Genomic DNA, 24,931 nt, shown 5'->3' with positions numbered 1-24,931 from the left:
TTACTTACTTTCTCTATTTCTAATTATCAGTTGCTCCCTGTTGTTCAGCTCAGGCCTCAAAACAATAATATAACATTTGGGGAAAAAGATGCAGCCCAGTAACCCAGCACTGGAAGCCAAGATGGAGAAAATCTCCACAGCCACCATGTATTTTCCTTTGGTGCTCAAGTAGGTTGGAACAAAGGACAACCAAACACTGCAAAACACCAACATGCTGAAAGTGATGAACTTGGCTTCATTGAAACTGTCAGGTAGCTTCCTGGCTAGAAAAGCCACCATGAAACTGAGAATGGCCAGGGAACCCATATAGGCTAAGACACAATAAAACATGGCAGCTGATCCCTCCTTACATTCCAGTATGATTTCCACATTCAGTGAGTCCATGTTCCTATCTGGGAATGGCGGGGAAGTACTTAACCAAAAAATACAAATTGCAGCTTGAATAAAGGAGCAGGAAAAGACAATAGAATTTGCCAGGCCTTTCCCAACCCATTTTCTCATGCTAGATCCTGGTTTGGTTGCCATGAATGCCAGAACCACGGTGATGGTCTTTGCCAAGACAGAGGACAAAGCTACAGAGAAGATGATGCCAAAAGTCATTTGTCGGAGGAGGCAAATAATCTTTCCAGGCTGTCCAATGAAGAGAAAAGAGCAGAGGAAACAAAGGAGGAGAGAGATGAGGAGGATGTAGGTCAGAGTCTGATTGTTGGCTTTGACTATGGGAGTGTTATTGTGCTTCATAAATGTTCCAAGTACTAAAACTGTGATCAAAGAGAGAAAAATGGCCAAGACAACTAATATGATCCCTAAATTTTCTTTGTAAGAGAGGTAACTTAAAACCTTGGGAATACATTGAGTTTGGTAATTGTTGGGATACTTATCTTCTGGGCATTTGACACAGGCGTCCATATCTGAAAAGTACAAAAAAGGACACAAGCAAATTGAATAATTTCCCAAAATAAATATAAAGAAAAATAACAGTAACAACAGCAACAACCCCCACAACAAAACAAAAACACTACACAATATCACAGCCCAGCCTAAGTGATAGGCCCTGCCCTCCCCCATTTAAAAGTAGTCATGCTTCACTTAGCCATATAGCTTCTGGCAATGCACCTTTGAATACTGACTTCTTTAATCAGAACACTGGCATTTCCCAAGCAAAGAGCCTGAATCTTTCAAGCAAGGGTGGGAAATGGGATAGTAGTCTAGTCAACAAGGCTATGTTTTATGGGGGTGAGAGGTCTGGGGTCTGACACTATGCACAGCATCCACAGTTTTGATTTACCTCATCTTGCTGACCTCTAACCATAGACAAATAAAAGGGGGGTGTTAATTTTATAGTTATTTTTAATCTTGCATATTATAAAAGGTAAAAAGGTAAAGGACCCCTGGACAGCTTTCAGGCCAAGGGAACCAGCATTTGTCCATGGACAGCTTTCTGGGTCATGTGGCCAGCATGACTAAACTGCTTCTGAAGCAACGGAACACTGTGACGGAAACCAGAGCACATGGATAATCCTTGCATGCAACAGCCACTGTTTCAATACAACTTATTTCACATTATTTTCTCATGTATAATGAGAATATGTATAATGTGCTTTTGACTTGCCATTTATATTATTTGTGGAATATGTTTCCTTTTTCATCAACTAAAACTTATTCACTGGTGTTCTGTTGATATATTGCAAATAAGACAACCCCGTAACGAGTGATTGATTGTTAAACCCTTCTGGGAATTGTAGCTCTGGAAGGGGAATAGGTGTCTCCTAATAAATCTCTGCACCCTTAAATTTCAGTCCCAGAATACTTTGGTGGAAGCTACAATAGTTTAAATGGGACACTGGTGGCTCTGTGGGTTAAACCACAGAGCCTAGGGCTTGCCGATCAGAAGGTCGGCGGTTCGAATCCCTGCAACGGGGTGAGCTCCTGTTGTTCGGTCCCAGCTCCTGCCAACCTAGCAGTTCGAAAGCACATCAAAGTGCAAGTAGATTAATAGGTACCACGCTGGCGGGAAGGTAAATGGTGTTTCCGTGCGCTGCTCTGGTTCACCAGAAGCGGCTTAGTCATGCTGGCCACATGACCTGGAAGCTGTACGCCGGCTCCCTCGGCCAATAAAGCGAGATGAGCGCCGCAACCCCAGAGTTGACCACAACTGGACCTAATGGCCAGGGGTCCCTTTACCTTTACAATAGTTTAAAAGGCTGTAAATGTGGTCGTTGAATGTCTTACATTGTATCCTATCCATCAGGTAGCAGATAAATGAAAGAGGACTTTGTCTAGATAGCATTTGAAACACAGGTTGGTCTGGTTGGAAAGAGGAAAGGTAGCCTCTAACCTAGCCATGTAGGATATATGTTGAAGATGTACTATGGCTTCAGATAGGGCCTTCTCAGTGTTTATGGCACTCTCTGGCAAAGGAGGTCACCTTGCCACTTCTTATATAGACAGGCACCACCACAGCTGTTGAATTCCAGATGCCACGATCCCTTAGTCCTATTTACTTACTTACTTTACTATTTCATTGATAGGCTCCCTTTCTCCCAAGGATCTGGAAAATTCTGTTCTGTGAACTGACCTCATAAATACTCAGGGGATATCCAGTACATTCTCCAAGCAAATATAATACATATGTATGCTATGGAAATTTATTGGGATCATGCATCCTACCTTTCTGGCTAGAGATCATCCCTTCTGGACATGGAGCACAATCATAGCAGCAAAATTTCTCTCCTTCCCTCTTTTTCCTATTGTAGCCAGGATAGCAGTGGTCATTGCACACAGAAACAGGCATCACCTTTATGGGATAAGCAATAAGAGTTTAAGTGCTCTTCACTTTCCACCTACTTCAAATATGTGAGTAGGTCCAGCTCCCTCCGCCCCACTCCTGCAAGCCATTTCCACCACCTCCATCTTGTTGGGGGGCTTAATGTATACAGCTAGGAGTCTTCTCTAATGCATTTCTAGTTATATCAGCCATGTCAATGGATTTAGAAGCACACATGAATAGAGAAGGCTCCCTGCTGCACCAAGCCACCAAAATATGTCATAGAAAGCCATTGAGAGCACAATGGACGATTGCAGCCAATAGACTTATTTCCACTACACCCATCAAATGATTCCATTCATGGGATTAAAAAACCGAAAAGGGTCCAAGTATCTTGAAGACTACTGTTCTGAAAATAATGAGCTATTGAAATTGATGGTATTAGAGAGTCCAATCGTGATTTTAAAAGGGGAGGTGAGATGAATTTGGAAGGGAACTTGAGGGGCTTGTCATAGCCTGCGTCAAAGATGAGACAAACTCGAAATAAGAATCTGCAAGAGAAGATATAAACTAAGAAAACCGAAGCAGGGAAGGAAGGAAGGAAGGAAGTCTGGGCGTGAACTTACGCATTGTAAATAAGATGACATAAAATGATGATTGTAAAAGATTAAGTTTTATTTATGTTTGTGAAAAAAACTAATAAAAATATTTGGGGGGGGAGATGAGACAAACTTTACATACTATCAAAAAACAATATTTATATAGACATGAAAAAGATGTCTAATAACACATCAAAGTCTTTTTCACCCAGGGATGATCCATCCCATTCTCGCTCACAGAATCAGGAATGGGGAAAGTATATAATGTAGAGACATTCTTTCCCTATAGGATAGCTTTATATGCAGAACAGCAGGAAAGTTACAGAATACTTTTTGAGCTAAAATAGTGTCAACTGCCAATGGGATTTTTAAAAATCTAAATTATTTTGGGGGACTAAATTTGGGGGCACAAGTTGAGAGAGAGAATCTCTCCAAATGCCCTATTCCTTGAGCACAACAAACAGAGTTCAGTTTTAAACAATCATAAGGTTGGATAATATGCAGGTCTGAACACTTGATATATTTTAACCTAGTCTTTGAGTGTCTTGTTATTTTTTAAGATTTCTATTGCAAGGGTCATTGGTAGCAAACAATAAGAACTGGACATTCTGAACTTTGATCTTTTTATTGCATAGTTACAAAGAAAGATGGGAGCTATGCATTTAACCAAATGTCTCACTTGATTGAAGGTTGGGTGCCATGTAATTTCGTCTTCATTAAGGGTTAACTCTTTGCCAGGAGGAGCCTGGGGTTCAAGTCTTCCAATTTTTACTCTTACCACTGAGCCATTAGAGAACATCATCCAGTTTGTAACATCAAAACCAGCAACTAATTCTCCATTGTCATCAAAATGCACAGTGTCCCCTGCACTGTTGTTGAATAATAGGTTACTCAGAAAGTGATGGATCTAGTTTGGAAAAACATATGAGCAAAGGGACAACAAAGTCTTGAAATGATTTCAACGAATGTCACAAAGGCTTATCTCACACTTTTAAATAAACGTATTTCTGGTGACTTCATCTACCTGCAATTCTAATCCATTTTTGTTTGTTTGTTTGTTTGTTTGTTTGTTTGTTTTTAAACCCACTATTTTATTATATGAATGCCTATAATCCAAAATAAAATAAAAATACAGCTGCAAACATTTTTGTGTGGTAATGAATTATTCAAGTATACAGCTCCTTTCTCCCCTTAATCTAAAGTTATCTGGGTTTTATTATTCTTGTGTTTTTAAAGTATTGGGTTGTAATTACCTGCCATGGTTGCACATTTTGAAATACCAGCCTCTCCCCTTCTGCTATTCTTCTCCTTATGGAGTTCGATTTGTATATGGCCTGCAAAGCATGTGCCACTGCATAGACAGCATTGTAGACATTGTAACTATGGCCAGTCATGTGCATTTCAAAGAGAATTCCGGGAAGGGTCTCCAGCTTCTCCTCTCCAGTGCAGGTTTTCATTTCATCTTCCTCCTCCCTCCCTTGAGAAATGTTTAACGAACAGCTGAATGCTGGTTCCCAGAAGTCTTGGATAAAACCATCTCCTTTGGCCCATGTAGGTCTTAATATCTGAACAAACTTTTGGAATCCTAATGGCTGGTTTGAGTGAACTGTGAAGGATATGGAACCATGGAAAGTTTGCATATCCCAGTTCTTCTGTAGTGCATGTGCCGCAAAATCCCAGTGGGATGTGACAATCCACACTTTACCCAGAGGTGGAAAGTCACTTAAGGGTGCTACAAAAAACAATGTTATTAATATCTGAAAGCATGGATGTTCTCCATAAATAAAAAATACACTGGGGTTTCTCTCAAAGACAACTATATAATTTTTCCAGTTCTGGAAAACATAGTCTATCATCTCATCCACATAATTCCATTTTGGTATTCTTATGGTGAAGGCATGGCAGATGCCATTCTGGGAAAGGATTGGCACAATTGTCTGTAAAAACCTGTCCCCTCTGTCATCATCCACAGCCATGAGCCCAATCCATGTCCATCCAAAATGTTGAAGTAACCTCACAACTCCCATTTGCTGGTGAGCTTCATTTGGGACCATCTGGTACAAAAATGGTAACAGCATATTAACACCTTGTAATGGCAAAAATGATCCATAAGTGAGCTGGGGGCGGAAATGTTAACGTTAATTTTAAATCCTAGAGTTGCAGGAAATCTGGTAGGCAATCTCTTCCAACAGCCCATGGAAATCCAGAGTTCAATGATCTGCCCGAGTCACTGCGCACCCTCTGGTTGAAGAACTTCACTGAGAACACACACCCCTTAGTAATTATGTATTGCAATGGGCCACTTGGTTCAGATGCCAGATTGAGAGGTTTGTTTTGATAACACACTGAGCTGCCACCAGCGTATGTCTACTCTCCTGCCACTGCTCTGCCTCAGCCCCAATTGCACTGTCAGGAGAAACACCTGCCACAAGGTGCGACTTCCTGAGTTAATGCAGCTTGTAGCATCCATGTTAGGTGTGCCATGTGGACAGCTGACTAGGCTGGTGAGCACCTAGAGCACCAACTAGGCACCAGCCACACAGAGATTTAATAACAGCTATGTTGATAGAGCCCTCTGTTCGTTCTATCTATCTAATTGAAAAACAAACAAGCATTACAGCCCTTAATGAATCACAGTATATAAAATCTAATTGTGAGTTTGGCGACAATTCTGTCTACCAATAGCTTTGCTTACTTTGACTTACTTTGACCCATTGGCTCTGCCTGCCCCTGATTCGGCTTGCTCTTAGATGCCCCACCTGTACAAATGAGCACCACCATTATTGCACATCTGGAGTAACAATGTTTCTTGTTAGCCTCCTGTTCTAAACATGCACTACTTCTTCAAATATTTCTTCTATAATTTATTTGGTGTACTCTTGATCATCGCTGTTGCCCTCCTCAATCTCCTCAAATATGTCTCTAGCCTTCTTTTGCTACACCACAGAGAACTGCGCAAAGTACTTCACATGATGCTGACTAGTGCAGAGCAAAGTGGTATTATTGCATTTTATAACATACAATCTATGGTTCTGTGAATGCAGTCTAAAATTGCAGTAAATCTTTTTGCAAGCATGATATGCTTACTCATATATCACTTTTGATCACCTGTTATTCTTGGGGGTTCTCCTTCATTTTCCTAAATGAAATATGTCTCATTTGCCTCTATTAGATTTCCTTATGTTAGTTTCAGCCTAGTTTTCCACTGCATCAACATCATTTTGAATATTATTCAAGCCATCCAAAGTGCTAACTTTCCCTCTCAGGTTTAGTCATCCACAAATTTATAAGGATTATCAACTTTGTCTGGCTCATTGAACATTTTTTTGAAGATGAGCCCTGAAGCAGCCCAGTTTAAATCCCTCCCAACGTTGATGAGGAACCATCAATGCACACTCTTTGTGAACAGTTTTTTGATGTGGTCAGAATCCACCAGATTGTATGGTTAATTTACATGTAACCTATTTGATAACCAAAATAAGATGGAAACTTAAATCAAATAGTTTGTTGAAACCCAAATAGTGTACAGGCAACAACCATTTTGTGCAGGGGTTGTGTTTCTGACCCATAAGCCCACTCTGCCCCACTACTCCCCATTATGCCCTTGCACCCATTCCACCCCATTTTCTGGTTGTGGCTATGCACACAGTTGCACATCAGTTGGATGTGTGTTGATTGGCCACACTTTTATTGGTTCTTGCCTGTACCACGGTTGTGAAATCTCATTCACACAGCTTACTTGTGGAGTCTTGTAGATTGCTGAAAAGATGGCCACACTGGCAGAGATTTCAGAGATACACCCTCCAATGAGTGCTATCAAATTGTTCTGTTTGTCACACTTGAAGTTAGGGATAAACCCATGTTGTGTGGAAAGCAGGTTCATTGTCACCTTATAAGTCATCCTTGCAGCATAATAGCTATTGAGGATGTGGAACCCTAAAGAAATATTTGATAAAATGTTGGGATTCTCATTGATCTCCTTGACAGCAAATGCTAAGGCCAGGATGTGCTGATAATTCTTTGGGACTGAACTGTAATGAGAGTTAAAGCTGTTTAATAAAGCTATAATAAGAATCACAGCAAAAGCATATTTGCACCCTACCTCAGCACTCAACTGCAAACGACCAAGTTTTTGATTGCTCCGGATTATAGTTTTGGGCTAGCAAACCATTTCAAATTTTCCCCAGATTTTGGCACCACACAGGGCACTGATGAAATTTGAGACCCTGAGGTCTGCCACTGGGGAAAAGAAACATGTTGTTATCTCTATAATATGGCACTTAGAAATTGAAAACTAAAAAGATGTGGGGTTTTGTGGTAAAACTGAATAAAGGTTTAATCCACCAAGTTTTCTTTTCTATAGGAGTAAAATAGAAAAAGCACAGAAGCCATTCATTTTTACTTGGCTTCTGGAGGAATCTTACAAGTTTAGGGGGTCCAACAATATATTGTAGAAAATGATAAATAACAATTCCAGTCACACTTTTTTCACACTACAACTAAAGCACATCATTCCTCGATGACTTGCTCCAATCATGACCAAGTGAGAGATAGAGATGTCTTACAAAGGTTCGTCAATCATCGTCTGTGAAGGCTGTTCCATGAATGAGAGAGTATTATAGTGGAAGAAGACTTGAGAAACTATCTCACCGATGAGAAGGTCTCCGGACTGATAAAATCCATGAGGAGTAGGGAGCGGATCATCAAACATGCTGAGATTAATACAATGTGTGTTGCATACAGTATGACACAGCAAGACAAGAAGGAAGGCCACCACTAGCACGATCCTGTTCATAAAACTTCCCCTCCAATGATAAATTCCCATATTTCAAGTGTTATCAGTTTTGTTACAGTCTTGATTGAATGGTGGATGATTTTGTTGCTACATAAATTTACAGCATGACTAGTTAGGTAAACTGTGAACTGGTATCCTATTTGTTTACTTAATAATAGCTCCTTGTTCATCAGTGTTTCAAACAGTGCTTTTTCATCCTGAGAGAGAGAGTATGAATTACAAAGTTATTGCTGTTTTCTTTCTTTGAAAAATACCACGTGAATCTCTTTTGGTAACTCATTCCCTTGATGGGCAAAGAAGCAAAATTATAACCATGTGAATTCTCTTTCGGTTTGCCCAAGTCTGTGAGGTGGAAGTCAGCAAGGAAAAGGAAGTATGAGGAACAAATATTCTCACAGGATCACTTTTTCTGGTTAAAAATCATGGTGGAATCAGTTGTTGAAAGCATAACCTAACATATAAAAGGGTATGGTAATGTCTGACCCCTACATAGCCCTAGATCCAATTCTAAAAAGCACAAGGGTTTTATTGCTCTTTTCAGGTGTTTATTTTTGGCCTTGCTTACTGGCTCTGGGTGTCCATTGCGTCAGAGAAAAGCAGCAATTTTGATAATGATATGCATGGTTATCATTTCTCCAGTGTGTTTGAAGTTGCAGCTAGCATGACAAAATTGCTAATGGTTATTTTCCTGGATTCTGCAGCTATTATTATCTTCCTTAAGAGATAATTAGTTGCCAGTGAGATTTTGCTCAGATTGTATTGCCTTTGCCAAGAATCAGCTAAGTTCACACAAATGTAATTCATATTTGGCATAAATCTCACTCTGGGCATCACTGGTGGTTCAGGGCTTCGAAAGTGGGTGTCAGGGACTGGGTGGACAAGGAAGAGTGGTGGCAGCCAGTGGTCAAGGAGGCACCGGAGGGGGGAGGGGACTTTGAACCAGGTTCAGATGGATGGGACAGCCTGAGGGTGAAGGCTTGAGCCAACCATGGACACTGATAAAGAAGAAGCAGGGGCTGTGTCTCCTGCTCTGCAATACAGTCCTGATTAGGCTCCTTCCCCTCCCCCATTCTCAGCACAGGGACAAAGAGGAGAGAAAAGCCTAAAACAATTAAGAAAAACTGAGTCACAGTGAAAAAATGCAATGATGGAGGCATAAATAAGGAGGAAGAGGGGCTGGAATTTTAGCTTCTGCAACTCACTTGCTTATCTGATAGATGTGCCTTGATTACTGAGCAATAAAATTAATTACTGCAAGCACTGTGTCTGGTTCTGCTTACAGTGTCGGACCACAGACAGAAGCCCTTTTCTGGCAGCCTGACAGTGGGATCTCAGAAGCCTTCTATCGTCTGAGATCTTGGGGGCAACAATACACTGTGGCATGTTGCAAGAGGGAGGAGGTGAGGCCTTAAAAGGTCTTGCTCACATTGCCCCTAGCAAGCTTCACACCCACCCTCGGTGTTACAGCCTCACTAGAACATTTCAGTTGCTGGTTGACAGGGTCAGAACCGATTCCCTCCCCCCCCCCCCAATAGGTTCCTTGGTTGGTGTTTTTTCACATTTCCCTCTGTGACTTAAGGCTTACTGCTGTTAAATGATGACTGGACCTCTGTATATTGGTGGAACCAGCATTGGGCAGAATCAGCATAGAAAAGGGTGCCTGCAGGATAGATTAGCCATGGCTGGGCTGTCACATAGTCAGATCCTGGACACCTGACCTACACCACACCAGGGCTCAATGCTGGGTGATTCCCAGAGAGGGCATTTAGGCCATTCCCAACTCTGATAGAGGACCATTCCTTCAGGAAGGGCAGGTGCAATGGAAAATTGGATTCTTGCCTTACTGCCATGCCAACCCCACTTTCTGCTGCACTCAGTAAATATTTGGCTGGATTGTGGACCTACGCACAGTGTACGACTCATGGGGAAAGACTGAAGTATTAACAGGATAACAAATTAACACAACTATTTTATGGAATTAAAATTTTATTTGATTACAGGTGTAGATAGGCTTTGGTTCAGGAATTGTGCATGTATCCTGAATTAGCCTTTGGGTTGAAGGTGGAAATTTGCTTAAGGTTGTGCCTGGGTTAAGGACCACCTCAAGACAGGTCAACTAAGCTGCCTACTCACCAGGCTGCTATTAGAAGTTCTATAGCCCATCTGCCCTCCACTTGGCTTCAGGACAGAAACTTTCACCCAGACCCCTGTGATATTATGCCTGCATGGGGTCAAGGTGATGCTCCAAATTACCACCACATCCAAAATTGAACAAGGACTCCACCCAATGACTTATCCGCCAAAGGACTGGGAGGTGGCTTTGTAAAGAGTCTTCACTATGGCTGACCATCACTTGCCAACCAGAGATTATGGGAAATTAATGATTTTGCTTTTACTTCCTATGGTACCATGTCAGGCCTGCCACACCTTTACAATACTTGGAATAGCAGTAATTCCCCTCCCAAAGGATTTTCATCTTCAGCAGATGACTTGCCAACACCATAGTGCATCTGAAGAGAGACAGAGGCTGCCTACTGCAAATTCACATGGAGGAAGAGTTGGAGGAGGAGCAGGCTTCTAAAGCCAAGTCCCCCACCCATACTTCCCTATTGGCTGTGCAGTGTTCACATCATTACCCTTAAACACTTCCCTTCAGAAGCAACTAGTGCTCCTGAGTCATGTTTATTAAGAGAAGGTGAGGGGGAAGCTCCCTTACATGCAGGACAAACATTATAATGTGCTATGGAAACGACAAATCCAAGGGATAAGAGCACCTCTGTTTAATAATTATAGCTTTAAACAAGCTTTCCAACTAGTGTAGACATTAGGCCTGTTTCCCGGTGCCAACTACAATTTTTTAAAAAATTAGAGCTGCGTTAGCTACCATATCTTGCAAGAACACTGGTTTTTAGTTGTACTGTGTATGGCAATTGGAATGGTGATTTATGAAATCATCACATGTCAATTAGGATGTTATCTCTTATCAGATCCAGTTGACTTATTTCATCAGATACACTATTCCAAAGCAACACATGGGTAAAATTTTCCAAACCATGACAGACAGAGGGGAAAAAAGAATAAGCATTTTTTCCAATTCAGTTTCAACCCACTGCAATAAAGGCTGGTCTTGAATACAAAACAGAAATTGGCTTCAAGGACAGATGAAGGGAAAGCAGAGGACATCAAATTGTTCCAGAAATAATTCTGGAACCCTGTGGAACTAGAATAATCTATGTCAGCTAATTTACAAAGCAGATGCATTAGTCATCTCCTACTGCAAATATATAAAAGCCTGAGAGTGGAAGTCATGTTGGAAAGTTACTCTGCAACTTTGGTCCACACTAAAGGTTGCAGAATGTCCACAAGCATCAGTGAACATTTCTCTTTATTATGTGATCTCTTTTGTTCAGTTCTGGCCTCAGCAAAATAATGTAACATTTAGGGGAAAAGATGCAACCCAGCAGCCCAGCACTGGAGGCTAAGATGGAGAAGATCTCCACAGCAACCATGTATTTCCCTTTGGTGCTCAGATAGGTGGGGAAAAAGGATAACCAAACACTGCAAAACACAAGCATGCTAAAAGTGATTAGTTTGGCTTCGTTGAAACGGTCAGGTAATTTTCTAGCCTGGAAAGCTACAGTGAAGCTCACAATAGCCAGGAAGCCCATGTAACCCAGGACACAGTAGAACATAGTCACAGACCCCTCATTACATTCAAGTACAATTTCTTCAGTCACTGAATTCATGTCAATATCTGGAAATGGAGGATTAATTGCCAGCCATATGGTACAAATAATTCCTTGAACAAGAGAGCAGAGAAGAACAATGGAGTTGGCCACCTTTTTCCCTACCCATTTCCTCATGCTACTTCCTGGCTTGGTGGCCATGAAAGCCAGAACCACCGTAATGGTTTTTGCTAGCACAGAAGAGACAGCCACTGAGAAGACCATGCCAAATGCAACTTGACGGAGGAGACACATCACCTTCACAGGATGGCCAATAAACAGCAAAGCACAAGGGAAGCAGAGCAGGAGGGAGATGAGGAGGGTGTAGGTGAGGTTCCTGTTGTTGGCTTTGACAATAGGAGTGTCACGGTGCATTATAAAGGCTCCTAGCACTAGAGCAGTGATCAAGGAAAAGAAAAGTGCAAAAATAGCTAAACTCATCCCTAAAGGGTCCTTATAAGACAAGAAGGTTATTAGCTTTGGAATGCAGTGATCTTTTTCCTTGTTTGGATAATGATCTTTTGGGCACATTGTACAAAATTCTGCATCTGAAAAAAGAAGATGAAAAACATTTTCAGATCTTGCTTTTTGCAGTTGTAGCCAAGAAGCTAAGAATTGCATTTAGGAATAGCATTTCCTATTTTTAAAATAGGATTTCCCATTTTTCAATTTTTCCCTTTTTAAAATCAAATGTGATGTCTTCCTTTTAAGACAAAAGTGTGTGTTTGTGTTAATGCACAACTTTCAAGGTAAGCTCTGCACCCAGCTCCCCCCCCCCCAATGTCCTGACATCACACACTCAACGTTTGCCCCCACAATCATCCTCACAACCTGGTGCCTCCAACTTACTCTAAAATATCCTCACAGCTTGCACTGCCTAGGAAAAGAAAAGGGCTGCAGAAAAAGACATTACTCATTTATCTGGTCAAATGCAGCACTCGAGCTCCTTCTTTTGGTGGTGAGAATCACCATGAATTCAAAAACTATTTCCCTTTAAGAAAGGTACCTAGTATTGTGCGCGGATGCATTTCTTTCATTTATTTGTTTCCATGGTGAAAAGTGCCCATAACTACTATTTTGAGTTGGTTGATATCAGGATAGTTTCCAGGAATACTAGGTAAAGAATTTCTCGGCCAGTAATAACTACTATCTTCACCTACAAACCACTTGAACTAAGAGGACCTTTGTGCCATTGCTACCATACTCTTGACTAGATATACCCAACGGTGCAGAAAGCTAGACGACTCTAGGTGCTGCATATTCTACCTTTCTCATGAGATATCTTCCCTTTTGGACATGGAGCACAATCGTAGCAGCAAAATGGCTCCCCCTCTTTTTTCTTCTTCTGGTAACCAGGTTGACAGTTGTCGTTACAGAGTGAAAGGGGCATGACCTACTCAGGAAATGTGAATAATTAGCATTGAGAATATGTATTTATCAAATAGCATGATAACATCACTATCCTCACAGTATTCTCCTTGGATTCTGTCATATTAGTGCAGGTGCTCATGAGGTGTTAAGCAGTGTCTTGAACTGGGATAGCCAGTCTTTGTACCTTCTGTGCTGGTAGCATTCCCTGTCTTCATTAACCGAGTCAGACTAGATTCCATAAAAAGGAAGTTGGAATAAAGTAGGGATGAAGAGAACTTAGAGGAACTTTCTTGTTTTAAACAATGGCAGGGGTTTGTTTGGGTATATTGAATGTATATGCACAACACACCCAAAGCTTCTCCTTCTCTAACTGAACTAGGTAACTGAAAGGCTTGCTCTCCAGACTCTATTCATCTTAAAGATACAGTCATATGTATCAGCATAGGCTGCAGAATAGAAGAGAGGAGGAGTCAGGGAAATGTGTGGTGGTTTGTGTGCAAGGGAGAGTAGAGAAAAGAAAGGTGGAGGGTGGAGAAAAAAAGGAGTGAATGTGAAAATTGAGGGTTAAAGTGAGTTGCAAAAAGAAGGGAAAACAAGGAGTGTGAATGAGCTTGAATATGAAAGCTGGTGTATCAGGGTCTGAATAAAAGCTCCCAATAAGAGCAGTCTACTTGAAGAATGGAAACAAAAATGAAATGTCTTGTCTTTGTCTTTTTGTGTCACAAGTCACCGATAAAATAAACACAGCATTAATTAAAAGCACATATCATTGTTATAATATAATATCTTTTAAAAATGTACAGAAAAATGTTTATATTTTCAACAGGAAAATTGGAATATCCTATACACACTCCATTCATCACAGTGGGACTTCTTTGCAAGCATAAAAAAAAGCTTCACATTTTGCCAATATATACATGCTGAGATAAAGACTACAGAAACATACTGAGGAACTGACAAACGATTGTTTCTCCTCTTCCTCCCTCCTTTTGTTTTATGGCAGCTAAAGGCAATAGTGATGTCCTACCTGGTTAAAACTTCTAGGCCATACAATGGCGTCTTCATCAATGCTCAAATGTTTGCCATGAGGAGCCCAAGGATTCATTCTTCCAACTTTCACTCTAACAAATGACTTATTAGGGAAAGTAATCAGATTTGTAATATCAACCCCCATTGTCAATTCTCCATTGTCATTCAAGTGCACAGTTTCTCCTGCAGTGTTGTTAAATGACATGCTCCTCAGAATAAGATGAAGCTAGGTGGGATGGAAAAATAAATCAGTGTTGGAATTGCATTAGTATCCAAGATATTTCCTCTAAACTTGCATCCCATCCCATTCACTTAGATTTGTGGGTGGATATTTGTTCATAGGGTTAAATACACCCTGTGAATCACAAATGCATTTTTAAATTTGTGACAAAAGTTCCCCAGAATTCTCTTCCCTTAGAAGGAAAGCAAACCCTTCTAATGCATTTGACATTTGTTGAAAAAAATTCTCTTCTACCTTGCCTTCCCAAGATTTCAGCACTTTATAATTCTTCATTTTAAAATGTTTTTATGATGTTTTCTTATCTTTATTATGTAGGGAAATGATGCTCCACTCATACTACTTTGTTGTTGTTCATATTTTGATGTTTTGTAATATTCAGGAAAGGGTCATATATGTTGAAATTTAAATGAGAGAAATTCCATTGGTTTCTGATGTCCAAATGTCAATTTCAAATTACACAATTAAATTCAACAGCATTGAGACTTCATGAGGAATGGTTACAGATCACATACTCTTGACACTTACAGCCTTCTCCAACTGATGACCTCCAAAAGTTTTAGAATACAGTTTCCATAATTTCTGACCATTGTCCCTGCAGACTGAAAGTGATGGGAGTCATGGTATACACATCTGGAAGACATCAGATGGGTGAAGGCTGCATTAAGATCTTGTGCTCTCATGGTGAAGGCAGATTGCTGTGAAAACTACTACCTTCCATGGCTGCATAGTTTTAAGCTGTAGCTTCCTTCTTTCCACCGTGACTTTAGATTTGAAAATGGATGAGTACATGGCATGTACTGAATTTGCCAGAGCCTGTACAGCATTGTAGATACTATAGCTATGGCCAGTCATGCTCATTTCAAAGAAAGGCCCAGGAAGATTCTGCAGCCTCTCTTCTCCAGTACAAGTGTCCACATCATCTCCATTAAAATGGGAATTTGGAAATGAACAGCCAAATGCTTGCTCCCAGAATGGTCGGATGAAGCCATCTCCCTTCATCAAATGAGGGTTTAGCTTTTGAAGAAAATTTTGGAATCCTGGCACCTCCTGTGAGTGGGCTGTGAAGGCTAAGGCACCATGGAAGGCTTCTATATCCCAATCCTTGTGCATGGACACGGCTACAAGGTCCATCTGGGCTACCATAATCCACACTTTACCAAATGATTTCCCATACTCAGATTCTCCTTCATGCAGCAGTCCTCTCAATGTTATCATGGTCAAAGTTTCTCCATAGACAACAATAGTGTTGGCTTTACTTTTTGTAACATCTGCAAATATTTTGTTCCACTTTTCTTGCAAATTTAAGAAGTCACCAAAAAAGGCATTTATAGGAATTTTCTCAGTGAAGGCAGCACAGATGTTGTTCTGAGAAAGTATTGGTAGTAGATAGCTCAAAAATAATTCTCCTGTTTCGTCATTCATCGTCATTAGACCCACCCAAATCCATTTGAAATGAAGAAGTAGCTGGACAATTGCCTTGTACTGATGGGTTTCAGTTGGAGCCAACCGATACAAAGGCAGTGAATGAGACTGATCCTTCAGCATGGGGACAAAATCACCGTAGGTGAACTAAAATGGGGAAACATTCAGGAAGTTGTTTTACAAATTGATTTGTAAACCTATAGATGTGTTTGTGTGATTTTATGGAAAACTGAACATTCTCTTTAAAATTAATATAAGATGTGAGTTGCTTGTGAAGACTGCTCAGAGACTTCATTCAATGTAAAATGCTCCCCTATACTTTAAGGAATGGATTTAAGGAGACGTGGATATATTTATTTATTTATTTATTTATTTATTTATTTATATTTAATAATATTCTATGCTGCTCAAAATAAGTATTAAATTGATTTACAGAAGGAAGAATAAAATGCACATCACGAAAATTTAAGAGCAAAAGCAGGGCTTCTTCTCAGCCAGAACTCAGTTCCGGTTCCTCTAAGGTAGGCACCATTGCCATTAATAGAGAGCAAGGGAAGTATTCGTGGTGAGTTCTGGCACCTCTTTTTCTGGAAAAACAGCACTGGTTTCAGCCCTGAGAAACTTACACTTTATCCATTTACAGTTACATTACTACTTAAAAATGATTTATGAAACTTTTCTAACTGCCCACCTTTACTTTCCAGAATTCTTTGAATACTGGCTAAGATTTCAATGTTTGTGCTACATTTGTTTTAATAGAATATACATCTGCACAAGCAACCACACGACACCCTCCCAGAAAGGCAATGGAAAGACAAATAATTTGACCCAGTTCTAAAAACCTGTGGAAATTTGTAGATGTCCAAGATGGCAGCCAAATGGTGGGATGTTTTAGCACCTAGTCCTCCTATGACTCCCATTAGGTTGTTCTGGACATCACAGGTATAATTGGGGACAAATCTGTACTGTGTAGAAAACAACTTCATTGCAACATAGTAGTTCCGCTTCTGACTGAAGTAGCTCTCAATGATGTGGAATCCCAAGGAAACATTAGGTAATATCTTGGGATTTTCATTAATCTCATTTACAGCAAATTCCAAAGCCAGGACCTGCCGGTAATTCTTTGTCACAACACTGGGGAAAAAAATAGATGATATGTCACCAGGAAATTTAATAAAAAGTAAAGTGGCTTGGTAACTGTTGTGCTTCATCAATAACAGAGTCGTACCTTGGTTCTCAGATGGCTTAATTGTCTAACAAATCGGCAGCCAAACATTGCAAACCTGGAAGGAAGTGTTCCGGTTTTCCTGAATGTTTTTCCAAAGCAGAACATCCAACACAGCTTCTGCAACCAATCGGAAGCTGCGCCTCGGTTTCCATATGGTTTTGGGAGTCAAACAGAATCCCAGAATGGATTAAGTTTGAGAACCAAAGTACCACTGTATATGAATTAGTTGATAGACTGCTGAGAGGATTGCAAACTTGCAGGACCATATAGAACTGCAATATATAGAAAGTCATAGTCTGTATACATTATTACACCCTAATCCTGAGGCATTATATTGGGCATTTTGGGATTAAAAGACATCAGTTTAAAAGTCATTTTAGAATGATCAGACTATATGTGAGATTCAGCAAATCATTTGTAGTTGAATGGATATTTTAAAAATGATTAATAGTGTCCTCTGAAATACACTATGTGCATCAGCCCCTCCAGTGTCTATTGATAAACATTCACATGTGCGCTATAAAATTCCTTTAAGGCTGCAGATAGTTTAGCCTCAGGTGACAACCGTTGGCATAATACAGAAAAACAAAAGAGCCTTACATGGGAAAGCTAGTATCAAGAGTAGGGTATTCAGTGAAGGAAAATGAATCAAAAAACAGTATCATCTGAGAGACAGCCCCACCAATTATGAGATCGCCTGACTTATAATACTTATGAGGAGTATAGAAGGGGCCATGGACAGCACATCTAGCAGCATGTTCCTGGAACTCACTGTGAGGTATCTGCAACAGCATTAGAAACATCTCCAATAACACTGTCCCAATTATGGTCATTCCCCTCTCAGTGCAGATGCCAGATTTTCCACCTTCTTTCATAACAACAGGTATGTACAGCAGTCTGTCTTGAAAAGCAGCAGCCTCTGCTGATGCAATATTTGGAGCCTGTATCCTCTATCTATATACATATACCAGAAAGCTATATAGAACTGGAGCATGCTGGAGCTTACGTCCTTAGCTCCAGTTTTGAACACCAAGCAGGGTTTTTGAAAACATAGCTTGGCCTTTGTTTGCGTGTTGTTATGATTCAGATTCTGGAAACCAGGAGGTGGCTGGTCAAAAGGAGAAAAACATGGCACATCTCCGAGACCTTAATGACAATCACAATGTATGCAATTGAGAATGGCAAAACCTGTAATTAGCCTCCCCAGAGGAACCAGACACTTGGTGACATTATGTCTAACATACTTGCAGGAGGGGGGGGGGAATGTTGGCCAAAACAACCACAACCTTCCCTGTGTTCCTAAAGGTAGCTAAATTTCTGCTATTTTCTTGTCATGGTTGGGCAGGGAGATTCCACAAACTGTTCAGAAGACTTAATGTACAGTAATGGTGGAAAATTGAATCCAGCCAGTGCAATAGACATTCGCCCTCGCAGGCCAACTTTGACAGGGGCCACCCACATGTCCATCAGCTGACATCATAACAATAACATGTGTCATCTTCAAAGGGTCCACTGAAAACAGAGCTTCACAGGAGCTCAAAAATGGGTACCTGACTGCACTGATTCCCCCACCTAATGAATGTTTTTTGGGGGGGTGGATCTTTAAATACTTCTATTGGCAAAGCTCTACTTATTTTAAGAACATCTGTGTATAGTTGTCAGACTGCTCCTGTGGCTGCTATTTATTATATTGACAATTTATATACCACTTAATTACAACTGTCTCTAAGCAGTAAATAGCAGACTCTGCATAATGTACCCTCATTGATTTGGCATACCTTTGACCTTCATCCTTGCTGCCACTGGAAATAGTGTGTGATGGCAGGGCTGACTGCTGCCTTACCGCCTGTTTCAATCTAAGCTTTGGTCATGTAACCATGTGATCAAAGGAAGTCAGCAGTTTGTATTAAAATTAAGGTCTTATTAAAACCCTCCCTAAGTGCTGCTATATTTTCCCAGGATTTCAAAGGCGGAATTGTCATTCAGAGGGAATTCATGAAAGGTGGCACTTTGTCCTGGATCTTGGGCAAGCCAATTGAAAAATTGCAGGGGTTTTTTGGCATTTTTGTTAAAAAAAAAAAAGGCTCAAGAACTTTCAGAGTGGCCTGGTTTTTACTTTTTGAAATATGGCAACCTTCCCCTCCCCATCCTGGCCAGTTTAGTGATGAAATTTTGCTTTATCTGAAAACGGTACAAAACCAGGCTTCTAAACACATCACTCTGTAGCCCCCCCCCCCCCCCACAGAAGGAAGCACCAAATAATCAAGTTGTAGTGCTTTTTGCTCTGTGGAAATTTCAAGAGGTTGCCTGCTTTTAGCATTCCAATTCAGATACCAAGGATCATTGTGTAAGTTCTGCGTTGCCACAAGTACACCTGCCCAATGCGCAGATTAACACACTCAGATATCAGATTCAAACCTCAGCTTCTCCTTAAAGCCCACATGGTCACCTTGAGCCAATTACAGCCTCTCGGCCCAACCTACGTACCTCACAGTATTGTTCTCACAGTGGCAAACCCAGTGCCTACAAGCAGGATCTGAGCACAGGACAGAACCCAGACTTGGATCTAGAGTAGTGAAAGTTGCACTCTGCATATACAAGATGCTTTTCTGTCCCCTTCCACGTTATAGCACCCTAGGCCTTGAAAGTGGCACAGTGAGATGCAGTAGTAATAAGAGTTGGTAGAAACTGAATGAGGCACAGCCCATACAAGTTGACATGCCCAATTTTTTAACACATCCTAAGCAGTTGGAAGGAATCCCCCAAAAGTACAGAGTAGCTTTTATGAGACACAAGGGACTGTTCTGGGGAGAAGACTGGCACTCCCATCTAGGGCTTGGTTAGCTTTGTGACTACAGTGGTACCTCAAGTTAAGTACTTAATTCATTCTGGAGGTCCGTACTTAATCTGAAACTGTTCTTAACCTGAAGCACCACTTTAGCTAATGGGGCCTCCTGCTGCTGCCGTGCCGCCGGAGCACAATTTCTGTTCTCATCCTGAAGCAAAGTTCTTAACTCGAGGTAATATTTCTGGGTTAGCAGAGTCTGTAACCTGAAGCGTATGTAACCTGAAGCGTATGTAACCCAAGGTACCACTGTATAGCAAATGCAACAATAGCTAGTATCTCTTGCCATTATGTGAGTGTCTGCTGCTACTCCTTTGCTTCCCTCGCTGCCTGAGAAGGAATTATGGGTATAAGTCACTTCCAGATGTCTACTGAACATTCATCCCAGTGGCTGCTGCCTGGCACCAGCAGTGTATTGTGCAGTGCCACAACTGCCGCCCACAAGAAGGTGAGCAGTGTTTCGCTGAACCATGCCTCACACAGTAAAGCATAAGAAGACTTCCAGTAGCAGGAAATAACAAATATGGCAGCCACTTGTAACATCAAGATGAAGTTCTTAGAACACTCCCAGACTGCTAGAATTAAAAGGGAGATGGAGGCTAAAAGTAAAGGGAAACAGACTTTGATCGTTGTCTACAACAAGGCTGCCAAATTAGGAAAGACACTCAAGCAAAATGCATTGGGGCCAAACTGGACATGACATTACACACATAACTTTCCCTGTGTGATGTTATATACCGGTATATAAGGGGGGGAGGACTAGGGCCTGTGCTCTTGCTGCTTTCCAATGCCACCTAATCCTAACTAACCCCCACACCCCATTGCCAGCCCCAACCCCCTTCCTTTACACCTCACACAAACTTCCATATCCTCACAGCTCCTTCAAGTTCCCTCATATCTGCACAGCACTTCTGTGTGTCTCCAGATCCTGCCTTATTCCACCCTCTGCTCTTGTTTAAAACCTGCCTTCTCATTCCCTCCACTCGCCTCCCCTGACCTCATGCAAATCCAGGACTGTGGTTCAGCACTACAAATCCTTCAAGGCAGACTGTTTCATGACAGTTATACATTTTTATGTATATAGGAAGAAATGGCAGCTATACAGGGACGACCCAGATAAGACAGGGATCGGTGCCAGACAGAGGGTTTTTAAAAACAAAACAAAAAAATCTAGAGGAGCAGGGCTACCTAGGAACTACGTTAGGGACCCCAGACTTCAAAGTACAAACCCAGATCCTCTGGAGGAAGAGGTTTTCAGGCCAGAAACAATTGTACACATGATTTCTAGTTTTGTGCTGCATGAGAAAGTGTCCTTTCTCCAGAAGTTATGAAAGCTGAGGCTTGCTCAATGTTTCAGAGAACCGTCCATTCCGTTCGGGGGAAAACAATGCTGATAGTGCAAAGTAAATTGAGGACTTGTGAAAGATGGAACTTTCATTTATGAAAAGAGAAGGAAACGTGACATTCGTCATTGAATTTGCCTTTATTGAGATGTTACTGGGTTTCTTTGTCTTTCTTAAGAAACAGTCAAAGGAACACAAATGCAAGCAGGCAAGTAGGCAAGGATTCTTCCTGCTTTGAAATGGTATGGACCCCTTTAGGGCAGTAATAATAATAATTGTTGTTTAATCGTTTAGTCGTGTCCAACCAACTCTTCGTGACCCCATGGACCAGAGCACGCCAGGCACTCCTGTCTTCTACTGCCTCTCGCAGTTTGGTCAAACTCATGCTGATAGCTTCAAGAACATTGTCCAACCATTTCGTCCTCTGTCGTCCCCTTCTCCTTGTGCCCTCAATTTTTCCCAGCACCAGGGTCTTTTCCAGGGAGTCTTCTCTTCTCATGAGGTGGCCAAAGTATTGGAGCCTTAGCTTCACGATCTGTCCTTCCAGTGAGCACTCAGGGTTGATTTCCTTAAGAATGGATAGGTTTGATCTTCTTGCAGTCCATGGGACTCTCAAGAGTCTCCTCCAGCACCACAATTCAAAAGCAGCAATTCTTCGGTGATCAACCTTCTTCATGGTCCAGCTCTCACTTCCATACATCACTACTGGGAAAACCATAGCTTTAACTATACAGACCTTTGTTGGCAAGGTGATGTCTCTGCTTTTTAAGATGCTGTCTAGGTTTGTCATTGCTTTTCTCCCAAGAAGCAGGCGTCTTTTAATTTTGTGACTGCTGTCACCATCTGCAGTGATCATGGACCCCAAGAAAGTAAAATCTCTCACTGCCTCCATTTCTTCCCCTTCTATTTGCCAGGAGGTGATGGGACCAGTGGCCATGATCTTCATTTTTTTTATGTTGAGCTTCAGACCATATTTTGCGCTCTCTTCCACCCTCATTAAAAGGTTCTTTAATTCCTCCTCACTTTCTGCCATCAAGGTTGTGTCATCTGCATATCTGAGGTTGTTGATATTTCTTCCAGCAAGCTTATTTCCAGCTTGGTATTCATCTAGCCCAGCCTTTTGCAAGATTAATTCTGCATATAAGTTAAATAAGCAGGGAGACAATATACAGCCTTGCCGTACTCCTTTCCCAATTTTGAACCAATCAGTTGTTCCATATCCAGTTCTAACTGTATAATAATAATAATAATTTATTTAAACCCTGCCCTCCCTGGCCAAGACCGGGCTCAGGGCAGCTAACACTGTATATAAATACAGTAAAAACAAAAATAAAGAAGTTGATTAAAATGTAAGTTAAAATACAGTTTAAAATGCAGCTTAAAATGCAGCTTAAGGCAGTAGATTTTTAAACCAGTTTTGCTTACCACAGAAGAGGTTAGAGAATTCAATATACAGAGAGATTCATAAGAAACTGAGTTTATTTTTAAACCTTTGGAGTAGTTAATTTGATTATTCATTACTCTAATTTGATGTCCATCCATATGTTGTTATCTCATTTAGGGAGCTGTCCTATGTTCCCCTAGAGCAGGGGTCTGCAACCTGTGGCTCCGGAGCCGCATGTGGCTCTTTTACACCTTTGCCGCGGCTCCGGGGCAGATACTAGCGAGGGGAGGAGGCGCATTGTGCGCCCCGACACTCCTCACTGTGGCGGGCGCTGTACTGGCTGTGATGTCGCATGGGGGCGGTGCGTGCGTTAGTCACGCACCGTCCCGATGTCACCTTCCCGCCCGCTGTCAGATTGTGGCTCCAGAGATATATTTGTTTTAAATGTCGCAATGGTTTTGTGGCTCCCAGTTGTTGTTTTTTCTTCGGAAACGGGTCCAAGTGGCTCTTTTTGTCTTAAAGGTTGCAGACCCCTGCCCTAGAGGATAGCTGAGGGGCCCTAGGACACTGTGGACTTGCCTTGCCATGGGTGGTCAGTGGGTGAAACTATTTGTTAATCACACAGGCATCTTCAAGGCCCTGGTGGTACTTTTCATGATGTGTGGTGTACATTCTAGTTGAGTTTCTAATATACATATAATTAAGAATTCTCGAGAGACTTGGTTCTCTTGATTTGCTTTAATCCAATCACTTATTTGAGATGAATTTCCCTTTTCTGGAGTGAATTACCCATTTGCCTATATATTGAATTAGATAATACTTTTGTCTCCATTCCTAATTGCTTCAACAGCACATCTTGCACCAGGTCCTGGGTATCACTTAAAACTAAGCCCAGTGTCACCACTGCTCAGTTTAACTGTTCTAGGGCATAGTTGTTTAGGGTATTTAGAAACTGTATGTCTTTGTTGTGACTGGAACACATGGGTAGCCAGTTTATGTGAGAGTAATTGCAGTCATTCTGTGGAATGCCCTTCCATCAGATGTCAAAGAAATAAACAACTATTGGACTTTTAGAAGACATCTGAAGTCAGCCCTGTTTAGGGAAGTTTTTAATGTTTGAAGCTTTATTCTGTTTTTAGTGTTCTGTTGGAAGCCGCCTAGAGTGGCTGGGGAAACCCAGCCAGATGGCCAGGGTATAAATAAATTACTACTATTACTATTACTATTACTATTACTATTACTATTACTATTACTATAACATTTGCTTTCTTGGATGCCTCATTTATTTCCTTTGCCTTTTCCATTTCCATTTCAAACTGAGCATTTTGGTCATGGAGATGATAACACATATCTGGTACTAAATTACTCTTGGGGCCCAGTACCACTACCAACCACAACAATTCTGTGCAGGAATCTGCCCTTTCGGGATTTTTAGCTCGTTGGACTCTGTCCTCTGTGACATGCAGAACAACATTACCTGCAATAAACCGTTCCCTGCCCTCCCTGTAGAGCTTGTGTCCAGAGATAAGCCTGTCCCAGTGGTTCTCTCCAGCTTTCCTTCAAACTTTTGTCAAAAGTGCCTGAACGCTGTTGCCGTCAGAGCATGTTTGTGGTGATACAGAATCGGTATCAGTTATGTTGACTGCAACTCTTGATTTAGGGTTGCATGTTAAGATGTGGACAAATTTGGATTCAGCAGGCTGAAAAACATTTTAAAAAACACAAGCTAACAAATCCCACTCAGCCTCAAATCTTGGGAAATAATCTGTCTACATGTCTTTCTGCCAGGGTAAACAAAAAGCAATTATTTGTTCAGAATTAGGAAATTTCTTGCTTCCTGTCCCATCCCCATACAAATCTTTTATTTTCCAGTGAAAAAAAGATACTTGTCTACATTGCAGCATTCTCAGCTGAAATTTGCACAATGCTCTGTGAACAGCTCAGGATATGTCTGCTCCTAGCTGATTTCCTGTTTTGTATAGAACTACTAAATGCCATACAGATCTTAGATTTCAATGTTTGTGCTACATTTGTTTTAATAGAATATACATCTGCACAAGCAACCACACGACACCCTCCCAGAAAGGCAATGGAAAGACAAATAATTTGACCCAGTTCTAAAAACCTGTGGAAATTTGTAGATGTCCAAGATGGCAGCCAAATGGTGGGATGTTTTAGCACC

The 24,931-nt window shown here is 41.2% G+C and overlaps 1 protein-coding gene across 1 annotated transcript; it reads right to left on the bottom strand.

Annotated features, from left to right (window-relative positions):
* Positions 1-8,077, bottom strand: LOC308460848 (vomeronasal type-2 receptor 26-like; the record flags this gene model as incomplete). Its single annotated transcript, XM_080977382.1, has 6 exons — positions 1-911; positions 2,671-2,797; positions 4,046-4,273; positions 4,620-5,483; positions 7,106-7,302; positions 8,017-8,077. The coding sequence occupies 6 exons, from the start codon at positions 8,075-8,077 to the stop codon at positions 1-3; spliced, it is 2,388 nt and encodes a 795-aa protein (XP_080833508.1).
* Between the last annotated feature and the right edge of the window lie 16,854 nt (positions 8,078-24,931).

Source organism: Podarcis pityusensis, assembly GCF_964106645.2.
Source record: "Podarcis pityusensis genome assembly, chromosome: 13".
NCBI classification, from domain to species: domain Eukaryota; kingdom Metazoa; phylum Chordata; class Lepidosauria; order Squamata; family Lacertidae; genus Podarcis; species Podarcis pityusensis.
The sequence above is the reverse complement of the archived record's forward strand: the minus strand, read 5'-3'. Positions and strand labels throughout refer to the sequence as shown.